The following is a 22,035-nucleotide window of genomic DNA, read 5'->3' on the forward strand; positions in this document are numbered from 1 at the left end:
ATTCAAGAATACCAGAAATCTGATGCTGGAATTTTAGTCCTGGCTCTTCCACTAATTTAGGCAAATCGTTTAAATGCTATGAACCTGAATTCTCCTCTTAAACACAACGGATGCTGGGGTAGCGAGATGATAGCTCAGGTTGCCTCGAGCTCTAAAATCTAAGGTTTCTCCAGAGATCCAAGCAAGTGGGAGGTGGAAATCTTAAACAGGGTCATGCAAGAGCAAATCTCGAAGTAGGAGATAGTCTCCCGCTCTCACCCTTCTCCTCCATGAATAGGGACTTGGAGAGGCCTTGGGTACCTTTCCAGCCCCCGTCATGAGTACACTTTCCGTTGCCTCTCACCCCACTCTTGAGTGGCGGCTGGTGTCCCATCAGTGGACTGGCATCCATTTGCTCCCCGCCTAGGACACCTCCACTTCCTTGGTTCCTTTGAAGCGACTTTGCAAGTACTTGAGACTCCCCTTTTCTTCGGCATCACAAGGCTTCTTCTTCGGGAGAGTCTGAGGGACCAAGGAGGTTCAGTAAACACTCGGGCCTCAAGAGCTACAGACCCCACCCCCACCCCCCCATAAAGCCCTAGAATTTTAGAAGCAAAAGATTTTTTAAAATGGTTAAGCCTAATGACTTCCTTGCAAGAGGCATTTGAACTCTATTATTAAGTAGCCCTGGGGCGGGGCGAATACGGAGTTGAGGGGGGCCGCTCTCCTTCGCGGGATGATCGGGGACGCTTGCCCCAGGCGCTGTGCTGGTTCGGAGGCCCACGCTGAAGACCACCCTCGTGGGGTCGTCCCCGACGTGGGTTCCTGCACCGAAGGAACGTCACGCAGTCCCCACAAGGGCGACTGGGTGGATTCCTTAAGGATTAGCCGCGGACTTCCCCCCTGCAAAAGGACGGACAGACCAACGCCCTTCCCCGAGCGCCGCCTCGCGCACCCGAGGTCGCTTTTACGCTCACGACGCTAAGCGCCCGCCGCAGCCGGACTGCTTCCGGGGACGCACCAACTCTCCGGCGGGCCCCTCCCCGCCCCCTGGCCACGCCCCTCCCCGCCCCCTGGCCACGCCCCTCCCCGCCCCCTGGCCACGCCCCTCCCCCTGCACCCCGCACCTCCCTCCAGCCCCCTCGCCCTGGACCTGCCACGCCCCCCGGCCCCTCCGCTCCAAGCCCCGGCCTTCCTGCCCCGGGTCCGCCAGTCTCCGCACGTCCCCCCCGCACCACCCCCCTACCCGGCCCGGACCCGCCACGCCCCCGGCCCCGTTCTGCCACGCCCCCGCCACGCCCCCCGGCCCCGCCACGCCCCGGCCTCTTTCGCTCCCCGCATGCCCCGTCCCGGCCACGCCCCCGCCACGCCCCCGGTCCCCTCCTCCGGCCCCGCCACGGCCTCCGCACCCCTCCTCGCCCAGAGTCCGCGACGCCTCCGCCCACCTGCCCCGGCACGGCCCCTGCACCCCTCCTCGGCCTGGGCCCGCCCCCTCCTCTTCCCCCCCGGGTCCGCCCCGGTCCCAGCAGGCGCCGCGCGTGCGCCGCAGCCCCGCCCCCTGCGGCGCGGAGTGATGGCGGAGCTGGACGTGGGGCGGCACTGCCAGGTGGAGCGCTGCCGGCGGCGAGGTGACCCCGCGCCCCCTAGCCAGCGGCTGGGCGGACCCGAGCCCCGCTGCGCCCTCGCGGAGGGCGGTGGCGGGCGAGGGGCGGCCGCGCGCTGGGGAGCGGTGTGGGGAGGCGGGGTGGCCGGCAGCGAGGGCGGCTGGGGCGAGCGTGCGGCCTCCGGAGGGAGCCGTGCGCGCTCCCCCGGCTCTCGAGGGTCCTCGCGGGCGAGGGGCGCTGCCTGCCGCGGGCGGCGGGTGCAGGGGCACCGTCTCCTCTAGACTCCCGTGGCTTGCGGTCTGTGTGTGTTCCGCCACGGGCCGGCGTGGCCAGCGGTTCAGGGAACCCGTGTTTCCTTGTAGGTCGTTCACAGAGAAGCGTGGGCACCTGGGTTCTGAGTTAGGTTTGTCTCAGGTTTGCACGATGACTAAGTCCGTGGGATCTGCCACCCTCCAGGGTCTCTTAGGATACAAGTCACATGTGAAACGAGGCCAGCCTTTAGCCTTCTGGGAGTAGTGGAGAGGGGGTTAGGATGGAGAGGCTACTAAACGAGCGTCCTAAATCTCCCTTAGCTTCTGAACGGATAGGAAGATAGTGTCAAGGGGGTTACCTTGATCTTCACTCTTCCCTCCGGGTCCTCTTGGTGTGCCTTGAAGATTTAGTTCATCACCAGAAGTCTCAAGATAGCAAGCATGCACAATTTTTTCCCCCCAATTTGAAACACATAATATCATATGCTTCAGTTTCCTCTTGCTGACAAACATATAACGTACTTTTTTTGGCATGAAACATGCTCACAGTATCATGCCTTCATAACGAGGGCCAGTCATTTGGCCTACTTTTTTTTTTAATATAGTTTTTTTTTTAAGAAATATTTATTCATGAGAGACAGAGAAGGGCAGAGACACAGGCAGAGGGAGAAGCAGGCTCCATGCAGGGAGCCCCACGTGGGACTCAATCCTGGGTCTCCAGGATCACACCCTGGGGTGAAGGTGGCACTAAACAGCTGAGCCACCCAGGTATCCCCATTTAGCTTACTTCTGAGGAAGGACTGTATTCAGCCCTCCTTGTCCCAAAAGCAGAATTATCCAGGGATCCCTTTGGGTTATAATAGGACCTCTTTCTGTTTTGGTTGAGATCTTGTGAGGGCAATTGTAGTCTTCTCTCAAGTGCAGCGCCTTTTGTTTTCACTCCGTAAAAGTGGTGACATTGGACGTATCCAGCTTCACTTGACTGTACTGTAGTAGGAGGTGCAGTCAAAACAATTAGAGGGTGATTGTGTCTAGTGGAAGAGTAAATACTTCTGTGTGCTTTTCAGAAATTCATTTCCTTAGTTGTTCCTCTACAGAAGGGAAAGAAATACTTAAAGGCTAAGTTTGGCAGTATCAATTCATCTATTGAATTTCTGAAATTTCTTTGAACACATTTCTCCCACGTCACCACAGGGTTTTTCTGAGTCCAGCATATTCAAAACAAGTTAATTGTTGCAGTTATTCTTATAGCTACTCACCATTCATATTTTTTTACATGTGTCTCATTTGGTTTTGCAAACCAAAACCTCTGTGAAGTAGGTGTGATATATTGCATAGAAACATATATGTACAAACATACATAAATACAGGTACAGAGGGCAGCCCCGGTGGCGCCCCTTCAGCCCAGGGCTGATCCTGGAGACCCGGGATCAAGTCCTACGTGGGGCTCCCTGCGTGGAGCCTGCTTCTCCCTCTGCCTATGTGTCTGCCTCTCTCTCTCTCTGTGTGTCTCTATGAATAAATAAAATCTTAAAATACATGTACACAGAGAACTGATGTGCTTATATGTGTATCTTTGTTACCTAATAGTGCTTTGGTTTTGTGTGTATATGTACACACACAACATACTATACTACATTCTATATCAAGTATGTGTATGTATCCAAAGCTTTACTAATTTTTTCTTACTAAGTGATGTGGATGGTTCATTTTACTTTTCTATAACTTTTTAAATTGACATCATTAACATATGTTATATTAGTTTCAGGTGTACAATAGATTGAGCAATTCCATATATAACTGCTTACCATAAGTGTCATCATTGTCACCATCCAGTATTATTATAATATTGACTATATTCCTTACACTTTTCATTTCTGTGACTTAATTATTTATAGCTGGAATTTGTACCTCTTAATTCCCTTTATCTATTTCACCAATCTGACCCTCCTCTCCTCTGGTAACCAGTTTGATTTGTGTATTTAAGAGTGAGTTTTTTGGTTTGTTTCTCTGTTTTGTTTTTAGCTTCCACATACAAGTGAAATCACATGGTATGTCTTTTCTGTCTTATTTCACTTAGCATAATACTTTCTAGTCCATCCATGTCAGGAATGACAAGATCTCATTCTTCTTTATGGCTGAGTATTATTCTGTAGTGTATATATACGTACTACGTTTTTATCCACTCATCTATCATTGGACACTTGGGTTGTTTCCATATCTTGGCTATTGAAAATAATGCTGCCATAAAACATAAGGGTGCATAGGTCTTTTCAAATTAATGCTTTTATTTTCTTTGGGTCAATACTTAGTAGTAAGATTACTGGATCATATGATAGTTCTAATTCTAATTTTTTGAGGAAACTCCATACTATTTTTCACAGTGGCAGCACCAATTTACATTCCCACCAATAGTGTGTGAGGGTCCCTTTTTCTTCACGTCTTCACCGATACTTGTTTTTTCTTGTGTTTTTGATTTTAGCCATTGTGACAGATTTAAGGTCATGATAGCTCAATGTGATTTTGTTTTTGTAGTTCCCCTGTCCCTTCTTCTCTTGCTCACTTCCCTTGTGGTTTGATGACTTTCTTTAGTGTTAGGCTTGCATTCTTTTTATTACGTATTAGGTATTTTTTTCTGCTTTTAACATTATCCTTTTTAGAGAGTGGGGATAGGAGGGGCTAAGAGAGCGAGAGAGAAGTTTTAAGCAGGTTCCATGCCAGCATGGAACCCAGTGCAGAGCTCAATCTCATGACCCTGCGATCATGAGCCGAAACCAAGGGTCAGATGCATAACCAACTGAACCACTGAAGTGCCTCTAAAATTATCTCTTTTATCATTACTTTTTTCTATGTTAATTATCATGTGTCTTGGTATGGACCTCCTTGGGTTCATCTTTTTGGAGGTTCTCTTCGCTTCTTGGGTATGGATGTCTGTTTCCTTCCTCAGATAAGTTTTTTGCCCTGCTCTCTCTATTCTTTTGGGTTCCCTATAACGTGAATGTTAGTACACTTGATGATGCTGAGTTCCCTTATCCTATCCTCATTTTTTATTTTTACTCTTGCTTGATTGCTTTTCATGATCCTGTCTTTCCAGATTGTTGATCTGTTCCTCTACCTCTCATCTCTTGTTCTCTCTAGTGTGTTTATTTCGGTCATTGAATTCTTCATCTCCGACTAGTTCTGTTTTATAGTTTCTATATCTATGTTGAAGTTTTCACTGACATCATCCATTCTTTTCTCAAGTCCAATGAGTATCTTTGTGACTATTGTTTTCTTTATTGGGAGTATTGCTTATCACAGTTTCTTTTAACTCATTTGCTGTAATTTTTGTACTTTTCTTTAATGTGGGACATATTTCTCTATCTCATGTTGTGTAGCTTTGTGTTGCCATGTATTAGATCAGCTATGTATCTTGGTCTTGAAAGTTAGTGTACGTGTGTAGAAAAGGTCCAGTGATGTTTTGTAGTACAACGCCACTTGGTCACCAGAACCAGATGCTCCAGGGATATCTTCTCTCTGGCCTGCATGCCCACTACTGTTGTGAGTGAGCCTCATTTGCTTTCAGCCCTGTTGGCTGCAATGACTTATTTTGCCTGCTATGGGCACACCAGGTAGAGTTTGTTTCTGCACTGTTGAGAAGTTTGTTGGGCTTGTAGATGGGCAGACTAGCAGTCAGACTAGGTGTCTGCTATCAGCCTCTGTGGTCCCACTGAATGCCAGGGCTTTCTCCCCGTGTGGCCGGCTAGAAGTTGCTGGAATTTTGGGCATGCCGGTGTGTGGGGTATCTGCATCTCCCCAGGGCAGGAGTCCCCTTGAAGTGGTGCTGGGACCTGCTCACAGGTATGGCAGGAGAGGAACCACTATGGAGGGAGTCTGCTGAAGTAAGCAGATTGGATGGGGTAGGAACACAGGTGAATGCGTGGGTAGACACACTGAACTAGCAAGGTGGTTGCAGAGTGTTAGTTCTGGCTCCTCCAAGTATCCAGGAATCACCTGAGAAAGGAAAAGAGAAATGGTGCCCCCTAACACTTTTGTTCTTTAAAAGTCTGAAGATCCCTGTCCCTCTGTTGCACATTCTGAGATTAGTAAATAAATTGCCTTCATGAATACCCCAGTTGTTTTTCAGACTGCTGCTTCTGTGCTAGTTGCCACCTGTTACTTATTCTAGCTTTTTAAGGGTGAGGACTCAGCTGTTAGAGATCTTTAAAGAACCTGGAGGCAAGCCCCGCTGATCTTATTTTATTTTTTTTTAAATATTTTATTTATTTATTCACGAGAGACACACAGAGAGGCAGAGACACAGGCAGAGGGAGAAGCAGGCTCCATGCAGGGAGCCCGATGTGGGACTCAATCCTGGGACTCCGGGATCACACCCTGAGCCAAGGGAGGACGCTCAACCACTGAGCCACCCAGGTGTCCCATGCCCCACTGATTTTAAAAGCTTGTGAAGGTTAGCCCACTGGTTTTCAAAGTTGGACCTTATGAGGACTCCTTCCAGTACAGGTTTCCAGGAGCTGGGGTGCCTGGTAGCTCTGATCCTCTAGCTTCTCTGTGCTTGTGGTGTCTCATTTATGGTTAGTCTTCCCTCAGGTTTGGTTCCCAACTGTGTCTCCACCCCTCCTACCCTTCCAAAATGGCTCCCTTTGTAGCATTAAGTAGGGAAGGTCTGTTTGGTATCTTCAGGTGTTTTTCAGATGTAGCTGTTGTCTCAGCGTGTCTGGGAGGAGATGAGCTCAGGATCCTCCTATGCTGCTGTCTTCCATCCCCCACAAAACTCTACTATTAAATAGTATGCTTAGCCTTGCCAAATAGGTAAACTGTGGAATCGGAAATGAAACGCAGGATTTTTACTACAGATGCAGGGTTTTTGCAGTATACAGTACTCAGAAACAACATATAGTAAATCTGGGCATCCAAAAAACCCATTACTTTTTTTCTGACTTAGCAGACTGCTACAAAGAACATTTATCTCCTGATGATCCAGTTATCAGAGTGCTTGAGGTTGTGATAGCTTTTATTTAACCATTACTTCCTACACTAGGCTATTGGTCAAAAAGAGTTCTCCTATAGATGTCATTTAGTACTTTAAGAATCTTTTTAAGAAAACTAAATCAAAATCAAATACCGACTAGTGCATATATAACATTTTCCCTCCATTTTAGATTTCCTTCCATTTGTGTGTGATGGTTGTTCAGGAGTATTTTGGTAAGTTTTTTTATGCAGGATTTGGTGTAATTTTATTTATTTATTTTTAAAGATTTTATTTATTTATTCATGGGAGACACACAGAGGCAGAGACACAGGCAGAGGGAGAAGCAGGCTCCATGTAGGGAGCCCGATGTGGGACTCCATCATGGGTGTCTAGGATCAGGCCCTGGGCTGAAGGTGGCGCTAAACCACTGAGCCACCTGGGCTGCCCAGATTTGGGTGTAATTTTAATGTTTGTAATATGAGATTTATTTCTGAAAAGCAGAATGATTTAAATTAGTTTTTACTTTAGCCATTGATATTTTATAATAATTACTTAGAAAAAAGTATAGTCCTAGTCTCTGATTACTTGTGCATATATGTGGCTACACTTTAAACTTTCAGAAATGGATTTATGTGTGATTTTTTTTTTTTTTACATAAAAGTTATATTTGGGTCTTGTAATCACATGAGAGAACATATCCACAATATAAAGAATATGGTAGAAAACAATCCAGGTATTTTATTAATTAAAATGAGCCCAACCTATACACCTCTTTAATTGGATATTACAGGTCCTTTGCACACACATCACATGCAAGGTAAAAGCTGGGAACTAACCAGGAATTTTGGAAAATATGTTTTCTTTGTAGTTAAACTTTCATGTTTTAGGCTTTTTTTTTTTTTTTTTTTTAAGATTTTATTAGAGTGTGTGAGCATGCAAGTGCAAACACAGAGAGGGGCAAAAGAGGAGACAGAAAGGGAGAAGCAGGCCTTGGGATTCAATCCCAGGACCCTGACGTCCTGATCTGAGCCTAAGGCAGATGTTTAACCAACTGAGCCACCCAGGCGCCCCTGTGTTTTAGGCATTTAATTTATTAATTAGAACACAGAAAGAATAAATTATCTTCAGAAAATAACTCAGAAACATTTATTAGGATTAAATAAAAGTAATGCACATTTTTAAGTCCTTCAGAACTAGAGCACTGACATTTTATTCCTGATGGTCTTTGAGAAATAAGGGATTAAAAGACTCTTTGTATTTGTACACACCTTAAAGCATTCAGAGGTAGTTTAGAGTGGTGAATTGTTTTTATTCATACTGAAGTTGAACAGTTGGGTTTTGAAACTTTTGAGACTATAGATGTCCTATCTTTAATTTGTCTGGCATTTCAGTTTATTCTTAAATGCAGAGTTATTAGTGTAGTGTGAGTAACTGATCTTAAGGATACTAATCATTAAAATATATCCAATTACTACAGTTAACTTTAAGTACATTATTTTATTGCATTTAAATAAGCTTGCTTTTTTTTTTTTAATCATTTAAGCCTTGAACACAGAAGCAGAGAGTCACATAGCTGCCCTGAGGTACGTTACTAGTTCTCCTAATAAAATATGTTTGTATTTATGTACTTTCATTTAGAATTTGATTAAACTTAAAACCAGTCAGTGTACCACAGATTAGAATTTGGCATATTAAATTGATCATATAAAGACTTAGTTCATTTTCTGTTATTATTCTCAGTTTTAAAGAAAAATTGATCTTTATTTTAATTGTATATATATATAAATGTATATAAATTGTATTTATAAAGTGTTATAAATCTTGTGCATTGCAGTTATGTTTGGGTAGCCCACTTACAGCTGTGGGCTCTATATAAATATACTATGGAATTAATGTTAGGTTTTCCCTAAATGAACGGCGGAGAAATTAAAAATGGCAGAGCCAGGCAGTAGGTTCAAGAGTGCTTTAATGGGGAGCGCTCCTGAGGTTCTGTGACTCGGAGGGGCTTGAGTCAGGGAAGTCTTGCCCAGGCAAATCGCAGGAGGGTCTATAAAGAATTTTCGGGGCGAAGATGTGGGAAGGGTGGCATTCCGATTAGGGCAAGGATTACAGGTCTTTGTAAGCTAAGTTAGGGTAGGAAGGTAAGGTGGTGTTGGTGGGAAGATGGGAGTATGGTGGCATTCCAGTTAAGGCAAGGGTTACAGGTCTTTGTGTGCTAAGTTAGGGTAGGGCGCCAAGGTGGCCTTATTGGGAGGTTGCTGGCCTGGGGTCGGCCGTTTTGAGGTCCCCAGTCTCGCCAGCCCAACAGTTAACATCCTCATCATATACTCCTTCAAGTTTTCTTCACAGTTTTGTTCATTTTCTCTATTTCCTGATGCTGGCATTCTGTGGTTAAAACTTGTTCTGACTCAGTCAGCCTGACATCACCACAAACATACCTTTAGTCCAATAACCTCCCCATCCCAATTCTGATCAAATTGTGAGATTTATAAGAGCTGATAGAAGCCAAAATATCATTGTTACTACTTATAAAGGATAAATTGAATGATTAGGCTTAGCCTAAGAGGCTAGAAAGAAAATCTAGAATTAAGCAGATTTCCCCACTAGTTATAGTAGTGCTCCCCCAGGTTAGTCCTCCTCCCCTCGAGGGCAGTTCAATTTGAACAGAGAAGAAGAGAAAACAGCTCACCATGCCAAATGTAATTTTCTCAAATTTATAATAAGATAAGTTAAAAAAAAAAAGTTGCTTTACCTCCTTTGATTAGAGAGTCAGGAAGTTGAACTGAATTCACTCCATTTGGAAGAAAGCATGTGCCTCACATTTTTCAATTGATATTTATTCCTACCCAGCATTTACCAAGCACTTTACTGAGGATTTTTATATCTGTTCTCTCAATTATAGAAAATGAAGGTTAAAAGAGCTTCAGTCCAAATCTGTTCATTTGCGGTTTAGGTGATTTATGTGAGGAAAATAAAAATTAACATTTTGGTATTATGCAGGAATAATTGGAGAGAAATAGTCATATTAAGTGTCTTCTACAGGTTGTAAATCTTTGCTTTCCTTTTTCTTATGATATCTTTTGATTTTCTACAAATGTCTCTCATACAATGTCAATTAGATCTTATTAAATAATGAAAATCATTTTACCATTAGAACATTAGAACAAATTTGGAAAAATAGTCAAGAAGTTAATTCCAACAAGATAGAACTACCATTCATATGGAGGAATGCCCTTTGGTTGTAGACTTTAAGAAATTATTTCACTAAATTCATTCAACTCTAGAAACCTAGTTACATAAAACTCAAACTAGCCTGACCTGGATTTTTTCTTTTTTTAATCTTATAAAATCTCTTTGTCTATTGTAGTATTTGCTGGTAATACAATAATGCAGAGTAGAGAATGTAGCAGAATAGAGAGTATATCATGATGAAAACCATCTTTAACGTTCTATATCATGGATAAACATAATTTTAAGTTTTCTCATATAAATAATATATTTAACATCCTAAAATTGGCCTAGAAAGTTATGACTTGCTATTTGAGGGTTAATGAGATGATTACCTAGCGATCTTTGTTTAGGACTGTGATACAATTTAGAAGACTAAATTATGAAGAGTAACTGAATAGTCATTTTAACTTGACTTAGAAGATAAGTATCCTGCAGTAAGAAAGTTATGAAAATGGAGAACAGTCAGCACAGCAATCATTTCTCACACATTTATTATAATCTGTTATATGTAAGTTCTGAGAAGTTTAAGCAAAAATGATATGAACGTTGCCTTCTAAATAGGTGTTACTTTGCTATGACTGTGGAATATATAATGCCACTTGCTCCTTTGTATATTTTCAGGTAACTGTAGTCCATGAGAGACTGAAGTCAGATAAGCCTACATCTTATCCATGCTCATTCAAGGACTGTGCGGAAAGAGAGCTTGTGCCAGTTACATGTCCTTATTGTGAGAAGAATTTTTGCCTGAGGTAATCACACCATTCAAATTCTGTATATATTTAAGTAGTATGCAAATACATGAACTAGTGTCACTCTTCTGTTGCTCTTAGGCACCGTCATCAATCGGATCATGAATGTGAAAAATTGGCAATTCCTGGGCCTCGTATGGTTGCCACTCAGAAACTTGTTAAAGACATTATTGGCAAGTATCTAGAAAGCTTGTTTTATTGTTTACTTTTTATTTTTTAATTTTATTTATTTATTCATGAGAGATACAGAGAGAGGCAGAGACAGAACAGGGAAAGCAGGCTCCATGCGGGGAGCCTGACGTGGCGCTTGATCCTGAGTCTCTAGGATCACGCCCTGGGCTGAAGGCTGCCTTAAACCGTTAAGCCACCTGGGCTGCCCATGTTTCCTTATTGCTACGTCTCTGTTACAGAGTCCTGCTTCTTAAGTCAGCTTGCAAGGTATAGAAGGTGTTCCTAATGGCCTCAAGGAAGTGTACCCTACCAGATGTTCTTTTACTGGGCCACTTAGGTCAGCTGGTTAACTATCATGGCTGGAAGTGGCACTCATAACTCTAGTGTAGTGGTCTGCTTTCTCTAAATACTAATCTTAAATCTCATCAGCTGTTCTGTGAATGCTGCTGATAATCTGAAGTGCCAGGAAGAATAGATCTGTGACGTAGACCGTCCCTCTGGTTAGTTTAATGTTTTTATGTTTGTTTGTTTTTTAACAATTTATTTATTCATGAGAAAGAGAGACAGAGACAAAGACACAGGCAGAGGGAGAAGCAGAGGGAGAAGCAGGCTCCATGCAGGAGCCCAACGTGGTACTCGATCCCTGGTCTCCAGGATCACGCCTTGGGCTGAATGAAGGTGGTGCTAAACCGCTGAGCCACCCGGGCTCCCCTAATGGTGTTTTTATAATGGTCACTTAAGTATGATACTAACGAAGAGTGTGGTGTCTCTTGCTCTATTGTTTGTAATCTGTATACATTTCAAGGCCACAACTAATAATAGAACTCTGGAAAATGTAATTAAAAATTCTACGTGCTTATATACTTAAGCTTACTTTTTAGATTCTAAGACCGGAGAGACAGCAAGTAAACGAAGGAAAGGTGCAAAAAATAGTGAAACAGCTGCAAAGGTAGCGTTGATGAAATTAAAGATGCGTGCTGACGGAGATAAGTCATTGCCACAGGTTGGTCTCAGATTTGGAAAAACAGTGTTCCCAAATATAATTGAAGTGCCCTTTTCATTCTTCCCACCCATCAAGTAACAATTAATCTGAACGTGGTATGTATTGTTACTAGTATTGCATGGTATATAGTTTTGAGTTTTTTCACTTTACAGACTTGTCAGTGAACCATATGTATTCTTTTTCAACCTTTTTTTTTCCCCCCACTTGTCATCATGTTTTTAACACTTATCCATGCTGATACATTTAGTCTGGTTCATTCATTTTGATAGGTGCACATTATTCCACAGTATGTATATACCACAGTTAATCCATTTTCCTAATGAACAAGATTCAGATTTTTTCCTTATCTTTTGCTATTATAAACTGTTCCAACAGTGAACATCCTTGTGTATGTATGGGAATGGGTGGTCCCTTTAAAACCACCCTCTTCTAGCGTGGTCCCTTTAAGACTCCATAATATCAATCGTATTTTATGTAATCTCCCAGTATGTACGTACATACCTATGTATATACATACTTTAACACAGTTTCAGTAAGTAATACCTAGTTTTATATTATATATTAGCCTTTTGTGTTAACATTCTCTGATGGCTTTTGTTCTATTTTGTTTTATCTTAAAGATTGTTGATTTTATAACCCTTAAAGGAGTGAGACCATCAGATTGAAAAATGCTGCTGTAGTAATATCTCTAGAAATAGAAAAGCTGGGTCATGGGGTTTGCTCATCTTCAGCTTTACTAGATACTATCAGCTTTCTGCTGTCAGTGGTTATTCTGATTTATCTCCTTCCTGTGGTGTCTGAGAGTTTCAGTGTTTGTTTCTAAACTTACTGAACTATAAAGTTGAATTTTCTTTGTGACTAATAAGGTTCAGCCACTTTGCATTGATTTATTGGCCATTTTATGTCTGAATTCACATCCTTTGCACATTATTGGGGTTTTTTTTGGCACTTTAAAAAATTTAGAGGACTTTTTATATATTCTGAATTCTAATGCTTTGAGTAAGTGGATTTCACATCTTCTCAGTATATGACTTGTCTTTACTTTTTGATTTCTTTAGTAGTTCAGACTTTAAAATTTTAATGTACTCCGTTACTTAAATCCTTAAGATTTGTACCTTTTGAAATAAGTTGTTTAAGATTTTCTTATAATTTCCTTTAAAAGTTTTAAAAATATTTATTAACTCTTTGTTCCATTTGGAATTTGTAAGTGAAATATTTTTTTCTCCCCCAAGGGATTTCTGATTGTCATAAGATATTGAAGAGTTCATCCTTACATTGATACCTTTGTCGTACACCAGAGTGTTTCATACTTATAGGACTAATTTATGGATCTCAGTTCATTTCCTTTGGTTCGGTTGTCTATCTTTGCATTAATATCAAACTGCTTTAATTATCATAGTTTTATAATTAGTGGGAGAAGTCATTCTACCTTATTCTTTACTTTCAACCACATCTATTCTTTTGTAAAAATTTATTCATTTGTAAAAATTTTAGGATCACTTTGTCCTATTCTTTGAAATTGCAATTTTAATAGGAATTATGTTAAATTTTAGATGAGAGGCAGTTGACATCTTTAAAATTTTGATTCTTCCCATCCATGTCTATGATTTCCAATTGTTCTTTAGGTTTTTTAAAAATGTCTTTAATGTTTTATAATGCTTATACATATTTATATATTTTAGGCTCCTCATTATTTTTGCTGCTATTGTAAATGATAACTTTAAAAAATATATATATTTTCCTGACTATTGCTCATTGTTGTATGTTGTCCTTTTTTCTAGCAAATAATCTTTCTAATAGTTCCCATAGTTTGTAGATTTTCTGGGATGTTTTCTGTGTAGCCATATCTTCTACAAATGACAGTTTTATGGTTCCCCCCCCCCCAACTTTCCCCCTTCTCAGCACTGGCTGAGATCGCCTGAAAGTCTTGAATAATGTAGGTGACAGTAGGCATCTTAAGCATTTTTTGCACTTAAATGCAAATGACTTTAAAGTTTCATCATCAAATACTATATTTTCTGTAAAGTTTTGGTAGTAGCTTTCATCAAGTTAGCAGTACTTTTCCTAGTTTGCTAGGAATTTATATCATGAATAGGTATGAATTCTTACTGTAAGGTTTTTTTTTTTTTATTTTTTTCCCCCTTCTACATCCAACAGGATGATCAGGTGCCTTTTCTTTACAAATGTTTTACATTAATCAATCTTTTTGTTGAATCACCCACATATATCACAATAAATTACTTGACTGTGATATGTAATTATTTTAAAATGCACTGCTAGGTGATTAACGAATATATTAGTAGTGGTTGTGATATTAGTACCAAGATTATACACATAAAATTAGTTGAGTGGCTTTTTTTAATTCTTTGAAATTTTTGTAGAGAGTGGAGATTATATGTTCCTGAAGGGTTGTTTTAAAAGGTGTTATAACCTTTGAATCTGTTGCCTTTTTTGAGGTGAGAATTTTGAATACTATTTCACTGTATTAAATAGTTCTTGGTTTATTTGGATAGTCATCTGAAATTTTGGCAAATTTTTTTTTTGAAGATTTTATTTATTAGAGTGAGCACCTGAGCAGGGAGCAGGGCTAAGAGGGAAGGAGAGAGTCTCAAGCAGACTTCCCTCAGAGCACAGATCCTGACATGGAGTTCCTCAGGCTGGATCTCACAACCTTGAGATCATGACCTAAGATGAAATCAAGAGTCAGACAGTTAACCAATTGAGCCACCCAGGCACCTCAAATTTTAGTAAATATAAATTTGTCTTAAAACTTACTGTTTGATGTAGATTTTCCAGTTTGTTACATAGTTGTTCAGCTTATTCCCTTACGTTCCAAAATCTCTTATGTCTTTCGTAGTGCATTCCACTTCATTGTTAGTATTTTTTCATTTATACTTTTGTTTTCCCCTTGAATAATCTTGCTAGACGTTTGTGCATATATGTTATTTTTAATTTATATTTTAGTTGTTTTAAAGAACCATATTTTGGTTTTATTGATCTCTCTGTTTTTTGAGTTTTTTTTTCTGTGTCACTAAATTCTGCTTTTATATTATGTGCTAAAGAACTAATTATTTACATTTTGCTCTTTTTGTTTTGTCATTTGTAGTCTTTCTCCTGCCACCCTCCCATTTGTGTGTATTCGTATGCATGTCTTTGTGTATGTGCATACTAATTTTTGGTCTGCTTGATCTATCAGTTTCTGAGACTGAGGGTGTTAAAGTCTCCCACTAGAACTGGTTTTGTCAGATATCTTTTTTTGTAATTCTAATGGTTTTTCCAAACATGTTATCTGGTACTTGGAGTTTCTTCATTATATCTTTATGAATTTTGCCTTCAACTCTATTTTGAATGATAATATTGTTTCACTAGCTTTCTTTTAGTGAATAGTTAACTATTACATCTCTGTAAAATTTCTTTATATTCACCTTTCCTGTGTTTTAGGGTGTCTCTTGTAAGCAGCAAATAGCTGGACTTTTTTTTTTTTTTTAATCCAGATTGTATCGCTCTTTTATAGGTGAGTTGAATCCATTTATATTTATTGTGATCACTGATACATTTGAACATATTTCTTCCATCTTAGGTTTTTGGCTCATCAACCTTTTCCTTTGATTATTTCTCCCTCCTCACATCTTTTGTATTGATTACATTTTCTATATTTCCTTTTATTCTGGTTTAGAAACCGTTGATTATAGTCTTAGTGATTCTTTCTTTTTTTTTTTTTGAAATCTTGATTTGATGGTTTTAAAATTGCAAACATAGTACATGCTTTTGCATGTGTAGCTTTTAAAAGATGTATAAAGGGAAAAACCAACACAACATCCTCTGCCCGTGTCCTTCCCACTGAAGCAGTGGTTCTCAACTGAGTGTGGTTTTTGTTCCTAAGGGTTGCTTTGTCACAACTGGACATGGGGATTCTGTGGATAAAGAGAGCATAGGTGAGAGATGCTGCTAAACATCTTACTATGCATAAGACAATGCCAACAATAAAGAATTTTCTGGTTGACAAGGTTGAGAAGGCCTGCCCTAAGTAAGGTTCCAATAATATTGTTCGAATTACCTTGTAGTTGTTTCATTACTTAAGCATAATAGTAAAAACTGGTATAGCACTTACTTTGTTCTGGGCTCTCTTCTAACACATTTAATCCTCAAGCTTGTGAGACATGTACTGTTATCTCTGCCTAACAGTTAATAGAATTCAGGCACAAAAAGGTTAAGTAACTTGATAGTAGCATAGCATCTAAGTAGAGAACTACCAATTGAAACCAGGTGGGCTGGCTTCAGAAACCATGTTCTTAACACAGGTAATAGTTTATCATGCTATAGTTTTCTTTAGGATTTTTCTTTCTTTGCATCTTGCATTTATTTGTCTTTAATCAATCTGGAATTTGTTTTTAGCATATATTATGAGCTAAGGACCCAATCTTGTTTTCTTCCAGTTTTTTAGCTAATTTTGTCATCACCAATTGGATTGCCATTCTCCGATTGAAAGCGATATTTGATATTTCAGTTAATGAGAAGCTTAAGATTTAGTTTTACTGGATCCATTTTTGGATTTTCTGTTTTATTCCACTCATTTTTTACTCATATCGGTACCAAATTGATTTGATGCAATAGCTTTATAGAATGTTCTAAGATATGATAATGTAATTCCTATCTATATTTTCCTTATTAGTTTTATTCTTTATTCATCTATACTATTCGTTTTTATTATATTCAATGAAACTTCTGGGGGAGGGGTCAAAATGGGTGAAGGGGAGTGGGAGATACAGGCTTCCAGTTATGGAATGAATAAGTCATGGGACTAAAAGGCACAGCATTAGGAATATAGTCAATGATATTGTAATAACAATATATGGGGACAGATGGTAGCTATACTTGTGAACATAGCATAATGTATAAACTTGTCAGATCACTATGCTGTACACTTATGTATCGTTGTATGTCAACTATACTTAAACAACAACAACAAAAAACCCTCTTAGGATTTTCATAGTTGTCTTGATGAGACAAGATTTTGAGTGATGGACTCCAGTGGGTAACCTTAAAATTATGGGCTAACTTTAAAGGAAAAATGGAGAAACTGAGAGAAATGATTATAAATAGCAAGAGAGAACATAGATATTTTGCAATTTCAGTGCAGTGTTTCTACATATAGATTTATTTTAATTAGATTGGCTCTGGAGGTATATTTTTAATTTGACTTATTGTTTTACTTTTGTAAAATTAGTCATTATCTCTGAATATCACTTCCTTCTCTTCTGACCTTTTGTTAGACATGTTTTTGATATTTATAATTTCTGTCTTCATGTCAATTTGTGCTGCATTCTAGATGACTTTCTCAAATACATCTTTCAGTCAGTTAAACCTTTTTTATTGAAGATTATTGAAATTTCTCCTGTCTGTGTTTATGTCAGAAACTGTATTTTATTTTATTTATTTTTAAAAAGATGTTATTTATTCATTCATGAGAGACACAGAGAGAGGGGAACAGACACAGGCAGAGGGAGAAGCAGGCTCCGTGCAGGGAGTCCAATGTGGGACTCTATCCTGGGTCTCCAGGATCACACCCTGGGCTGAAGGTGGCGCTAAACCGCTGAGCCACTGGGTGCCCCAGAAACTGTATTTTAAGGTTTGTAGATGTCTCATTGGATCCTCATAGCTTGTCTTGTTTCATTTCTGCCTATTTTTGATTTATACCTTCTTGTTCCTTTTTTATGGATATATCCATAAAAGTATCTTTAAGTTAATCTGCCCATAGTAAGTTAAGCCTTTGTTTTGAATTTCCATTTATAGATTCTGCATGTCCATTTTGAGTAGGAGGTTGTTACTATCTTGCTCACTGTGGTCACTCACTTCTCCCTCTCTAGCAATTTTGCATTTTCTCCCACTGGCCCATCTACTCAAGACTTTGATTGCAATCCAAGTTTGAGATTGGCAGTTTGTGCTTTTGCTCTACAGAGACTTTTGGATTTTTGTGGATCTATTTACTGAGTTGGAAGACCTTGGCTTTGTTCACTATCAAGAGGTTCTATCTGTGCTTCCCTGCTTTCCTAGATACTGTTTTTTTTGTAAGCAGTAGCTTACATCAGCATTCAGTAGTACCTTCTTGAGTGTCCTTTCCTGGAGCAGAAGCCCCATGCTTAGTCTCTGCTTCCAGGCAGTAAGCCTGACCCAGGTACTTCATCTCCATGCGACACTGTTGTTTCCCACTAACCCACAGCTACACTCTTGACTACTTTCTCTTCCGGAGCTTTGAAAGTCTGTGGCTCAACTGGCCTATCACTTGTTTGCATTTGTTTCATTTTTAATCCTCAGGGTTATTTTTTCTTTTCTTTTTTTTTGCTGAGGCTATAGATTTAAAATTTTTTCCTTTTGTATTTAAGCTCTTGTTACTTCAATTTGGAGCAGAAACTATTAGATTATAGAGTTGGCCCACGGCTTAAATTTTTGACTTTTTTCTTTTAATACTTGTTATCTGTTATGGTATATTCCATTGGTTTTCAACAAATCTAAATTCCTTAGTGCTTAGAGGGAAATTGTGTTGAATCACTTATATCTTAGAATAATGGTGATTTTTCCTGTATAATTTAGAGATAGTCCAGTTATACCAAAATTTTTATTATAGGATGAATTGGTTTGTAAGTCAGTACTTTTTTAAAGCAATTTTTAGGAATCAGGGGAGATTAGAGGCCAAACAACTTTGTTCCTTTTTTCCCTCCCTATACCCCCCATTTAAAATTTATTTATTATTTATTGTTAACTAGGCTCCATGCCCAGTGTGTAGTGCAGTACAGGGCTTGAACTCATAACCCTGAGATCAAGACCTGAGCTGTGATCAGGAGTCCGACACTTAACCAACTGAGCCACCTAAGTACCCTGCTCTCCCACTTTTTTAATCTAGCAAGAAGATACAATATAAGGAAGCATAAGGGGCATAAAATACTACAGGAACCTCCAAATCTCTGAACCTTCTGTTTTGTTGATGAGGTACTTAATTGTCTTATTTATTTTTAGGACCTCTGTTCTCAGGAGCCCTGCTGTATTTAAATATGTAGTAAGGTCTTACAGGTGAATGTTATATGTATCAAGAATCTTTCAATTTCAAGTGACAAACTTGATAACTACTAGCTTAAAACAATTTTTTTCTTCTTCTATAATGGGGAGTGATGCATTGATTTGATCTCAAGGGATGACCAGATTCTGGGACTCATCCTGTTGAAAGAGTCCATCTCTTTCCTTGACATTTTTGTGTTGGAATCATTCTTTCCCACTTGAGGAAACTTTTCCACATTAGTTCAGGAATAGCTGAGAGTTATGGAGGGATAGCTACAGGCAACTTTAGGTTGAATTCAATAAGACTCAAAAATTTTTTTTTTCTTGGGGGAAAAAAAATGCTCCTCCCTTCTCCTAGTTTTTTAACATATCACCAGGAAAAGACCTTGATTAGCTTAATTTGTGTCACATGTTTGTCTTTGCACAGACCACCCTAGCCTAGGGTCTTATGCACATGCATTTAGGTGGATTCTTGGGTACTGTGATTGGTATTCCCACTAAAAGTTGCATCACTAGAGGGTAATCCTCTAACCAGGAGGAGAGTAAGACAAGTCACCAAACAAAAAGAGGTTCTCTCTATATGTAATCTGTATTTTAACTTTTTATTTTTGCAGACAGAAAGAGTTTACTTTCAGGTTTTCTTACCTAAAGGGAGCAAAGAGAAGAGCAAACCAATGTTCTTTTGCCACCGATGGAGCATTGGAAAGGTCATAGACTTTGCAGCTTCTTTAACCAGTCTTAAAAATGACAATAACAAATTAACAGCCAAGGTAACAATTGATTATAATTTTTCCCTAAAAGCTTTAGGATACTGTGTACCAGCATGTTTATTATAGTATGATTTATTTTCTTTAACAGAAATTAAGGTTATGTCACATTACTTCAGGAGAAGCCTTACCCTTGGATCATACTTTGGAAACCTGGATTGCTAAGGAGGATTGCCCTTTATATAATGGTGGAAATATTATCTTGGAATATCTTAATGATGAAGAACAATTTTTAAAAAATGTTGATTCTTACTTGGAATAGTCATGTAAGGACTCAAGCTGGAGATGACAAGGAAAATTTTATGTTAAGTCAATTTCCTTTACTACAAATACTATATATTTTATTTTTAAAAGTTGCTTTCTAACTTATTTGCATTATGTCATAATTTACATTATCAGTTTTCTCTTAAATTGAATTTGAATTTTTGTGTGTTAAAGTTTAACTATGAATGGACATTCAATTATCAGCAAATTCATGTCTTTAGCTTTTATTAGGTTCTGCTTAGTAACAAAAAAGGTGTATTTCATTTAGTTAATGTCAGTTGTCATGACATTCTGCTGCATACCATCTTTACTCTAGGATCAAAGCTGAAGGAATGACTCCTGTTTGGAGTCATTGCTACTTTTAAGGCAATGGAAGAAAGAGATGGCTTTAAGAAAATACACATGTAACTTTTGCTTTAAGCAAGTAACATGGCCAAGCCTAGCATCATGAGGCCAGGATATATGGCCTTAACTGTATATCCAGATGTATACATTGATGTGTGTACATGAATCATAGAAACTTAGAGACCATCTCATTCACTCTAAGTTTTTAGATGAGGAATCTCAGGCCTAGGAAGAAGAAACAGTTGTCTTGGTGTCATCTAACTGCTTTGGGGCATATCTCTGATAAAAGTCCTCCTCCAGTAGGATTTACCTTTTTTTTTCTTTTTTTGTATAAATGTATTACAAATGAGAGTAAGATGAAGTCCCACAACTTCATTACAGTATCTTTATATATATATATCAAAGCAAAATATATACCAGAAGGAACTATATTTTACCAACACATTAAAATTATTGCTTCTGATTGATATATTCCATCAGTACTCAACAAAGTACTACTATATAGAAGGAATAGAAATGGTTTATTTTCCCTTTTTGTTGTTGGGGAAGGCTTTGTCCCTTTTCTATCTTAATTGTCAAGGACCCATATAGTGGCTTTATGTATAATTAAATAAAGGAATTAAGCTCAGAATGTTCATCTCTTAATATTATTTTCATGCAAGGAATGGAGGTAACTTCTGACTTCTGTCAGATACATATATGTTTATTAAGGTAGTTATTTGAGTACATACTAAATATAAGAATTTGATTATAATTGCCATGGTGGATATAATGAGATATATGCATACTTAAATACAAAGCTGTGTAGCAAGTACCAAATGAGTAGATAGTAAATATAGATGTTCCAGGGGTTCTTTTATTAGGAATTACAAGGCCAAAAGTAGAAATAGTCTTTAAATATATTCCCAGATACAGAAAGTTTTTAATACAGACTTTAGCATCTCTTATAATTACTTACATATAGTAGGTGATCAATGCATGCCTCATGAATTGAACTAAAGTTAAATATACCAGGAAAAATAGCAATCGGGGCTCAAACTCACAACCCCAAGATCAAGAGCTGAGATCAAGAGTCAGATGCTGGGGATCCCTGGGTGGCTCAGCGGTTTAGTGCCTGCCTCTGGCCCAGGGCGTGATCTTGGAGTCCCTGGATCAAGTCCCACATCGGGCTCCCTGCATGGAGCCTGCTTGGAGCCTCTGCCTATGTCTCTGCCTCTCTTTGGGGCCTGCATGGAGCCTCTGCCTGTGTCTCTGCCTCTCTCTGTGTGTGTCTCATGAATAAATAAATAAAATCTTAAAAAAAAAAAAAGTCAGATGATTAACCAACTCAGCCACTCAGGTAACCCCTGAGCACTGTAGTTTTTTCTAAGTGATAAGAGGTTACCTGACTAAGCTCCAAGAGGGCAGAGACTGCTTTTGGATTGATTGCTATTGTATACCCAGTTCCTAGCTCAGTGCCCCAGTAAACATGTTCAGTAATATTTTGATTTTGACTTGAATGAATAAAATAGTAATATCCATTTATAGGCCTCCTCAATATCTGAGATTTTTGGATGGGACTGCTTTTAGTGTGGGTTTTCCTTAGGAAGAAAGAATTAAAAAGTGATGACACTGGGCAGCCCTGGTGGCCCAGCAGTTTAGCGCCA

General features: G+C 39.2%; 1 protein-coding gene across 1 annotated transcript; it reads left to right on the forward strand.

The window, feature by feature from the left end:
- Positions 1-1,536: 1,536 nt before the first annotated feature.
- ZFAND1 (zinc finger AN1-type containing 1) lies at positions 1,537-20,047 on the forward strand. The gene is made up of 8 exons (XM_055318226.1): positions 1,537-1,607; positions 6,997-7,039; positions 8,350-8,389; positions 10,659-10,786; positions 10,868-10,959; positions 11,839-11,960; positions 19,628-19,783; positions 19,872-20,047. Exons 1-8 carry the CDS (start codon positions 1,553-1,555, stop codon positions 20,040-20,042), a joined length of 807 nt encoding a protein of 268 aa, XP_055174201.1. The 5' UTR covers positions 1,537-1,552; the 3' UTR covers positions 20,043-20,047.
- The last annotated feature ends 1,988 nt before the right edge of the window (positions 20,048-22,035 follow it).

This window comes from Nyctereutes procyonoides, unplaced genomic scaffold (genome assembly GCF_905146905.1).
Source record: "Nyctereutes procyonoides isolate TBG_1078 unplaced genomic scaffold, NYPRO_anot_genome, whole genome shotgun sequence".
NCBI lineage: Eukaryota > Metazoa > Chordata > Mammalia > Carnivora > Canidae > Nyctereutes > Nyctereutes procyonoides.

Coding starts and splice junctions, on each gene's coding strand:
- ZFAND1 (XM_055318226.1), top strand. CDS start 1,553: ATGGCGGAGCTGGACGTGGGGCGGCACTGCCAGGTGGAGCGCTGCCGG. Junction 1,608..6,996: donor GGAGCGCTGCCGGCGGCGAG/GTGACCCCGCGC, acceptor CCTCCATTTTAG/ATTTCCTTCCATTTGTGTGT. Junction 10,960..11,838: donor ACTTGTTAAAGACATTATTG/GCAAGTATCTAG, acceptor CTTACTTTTTAG/ATTCTAAGACCGGAGAGACA.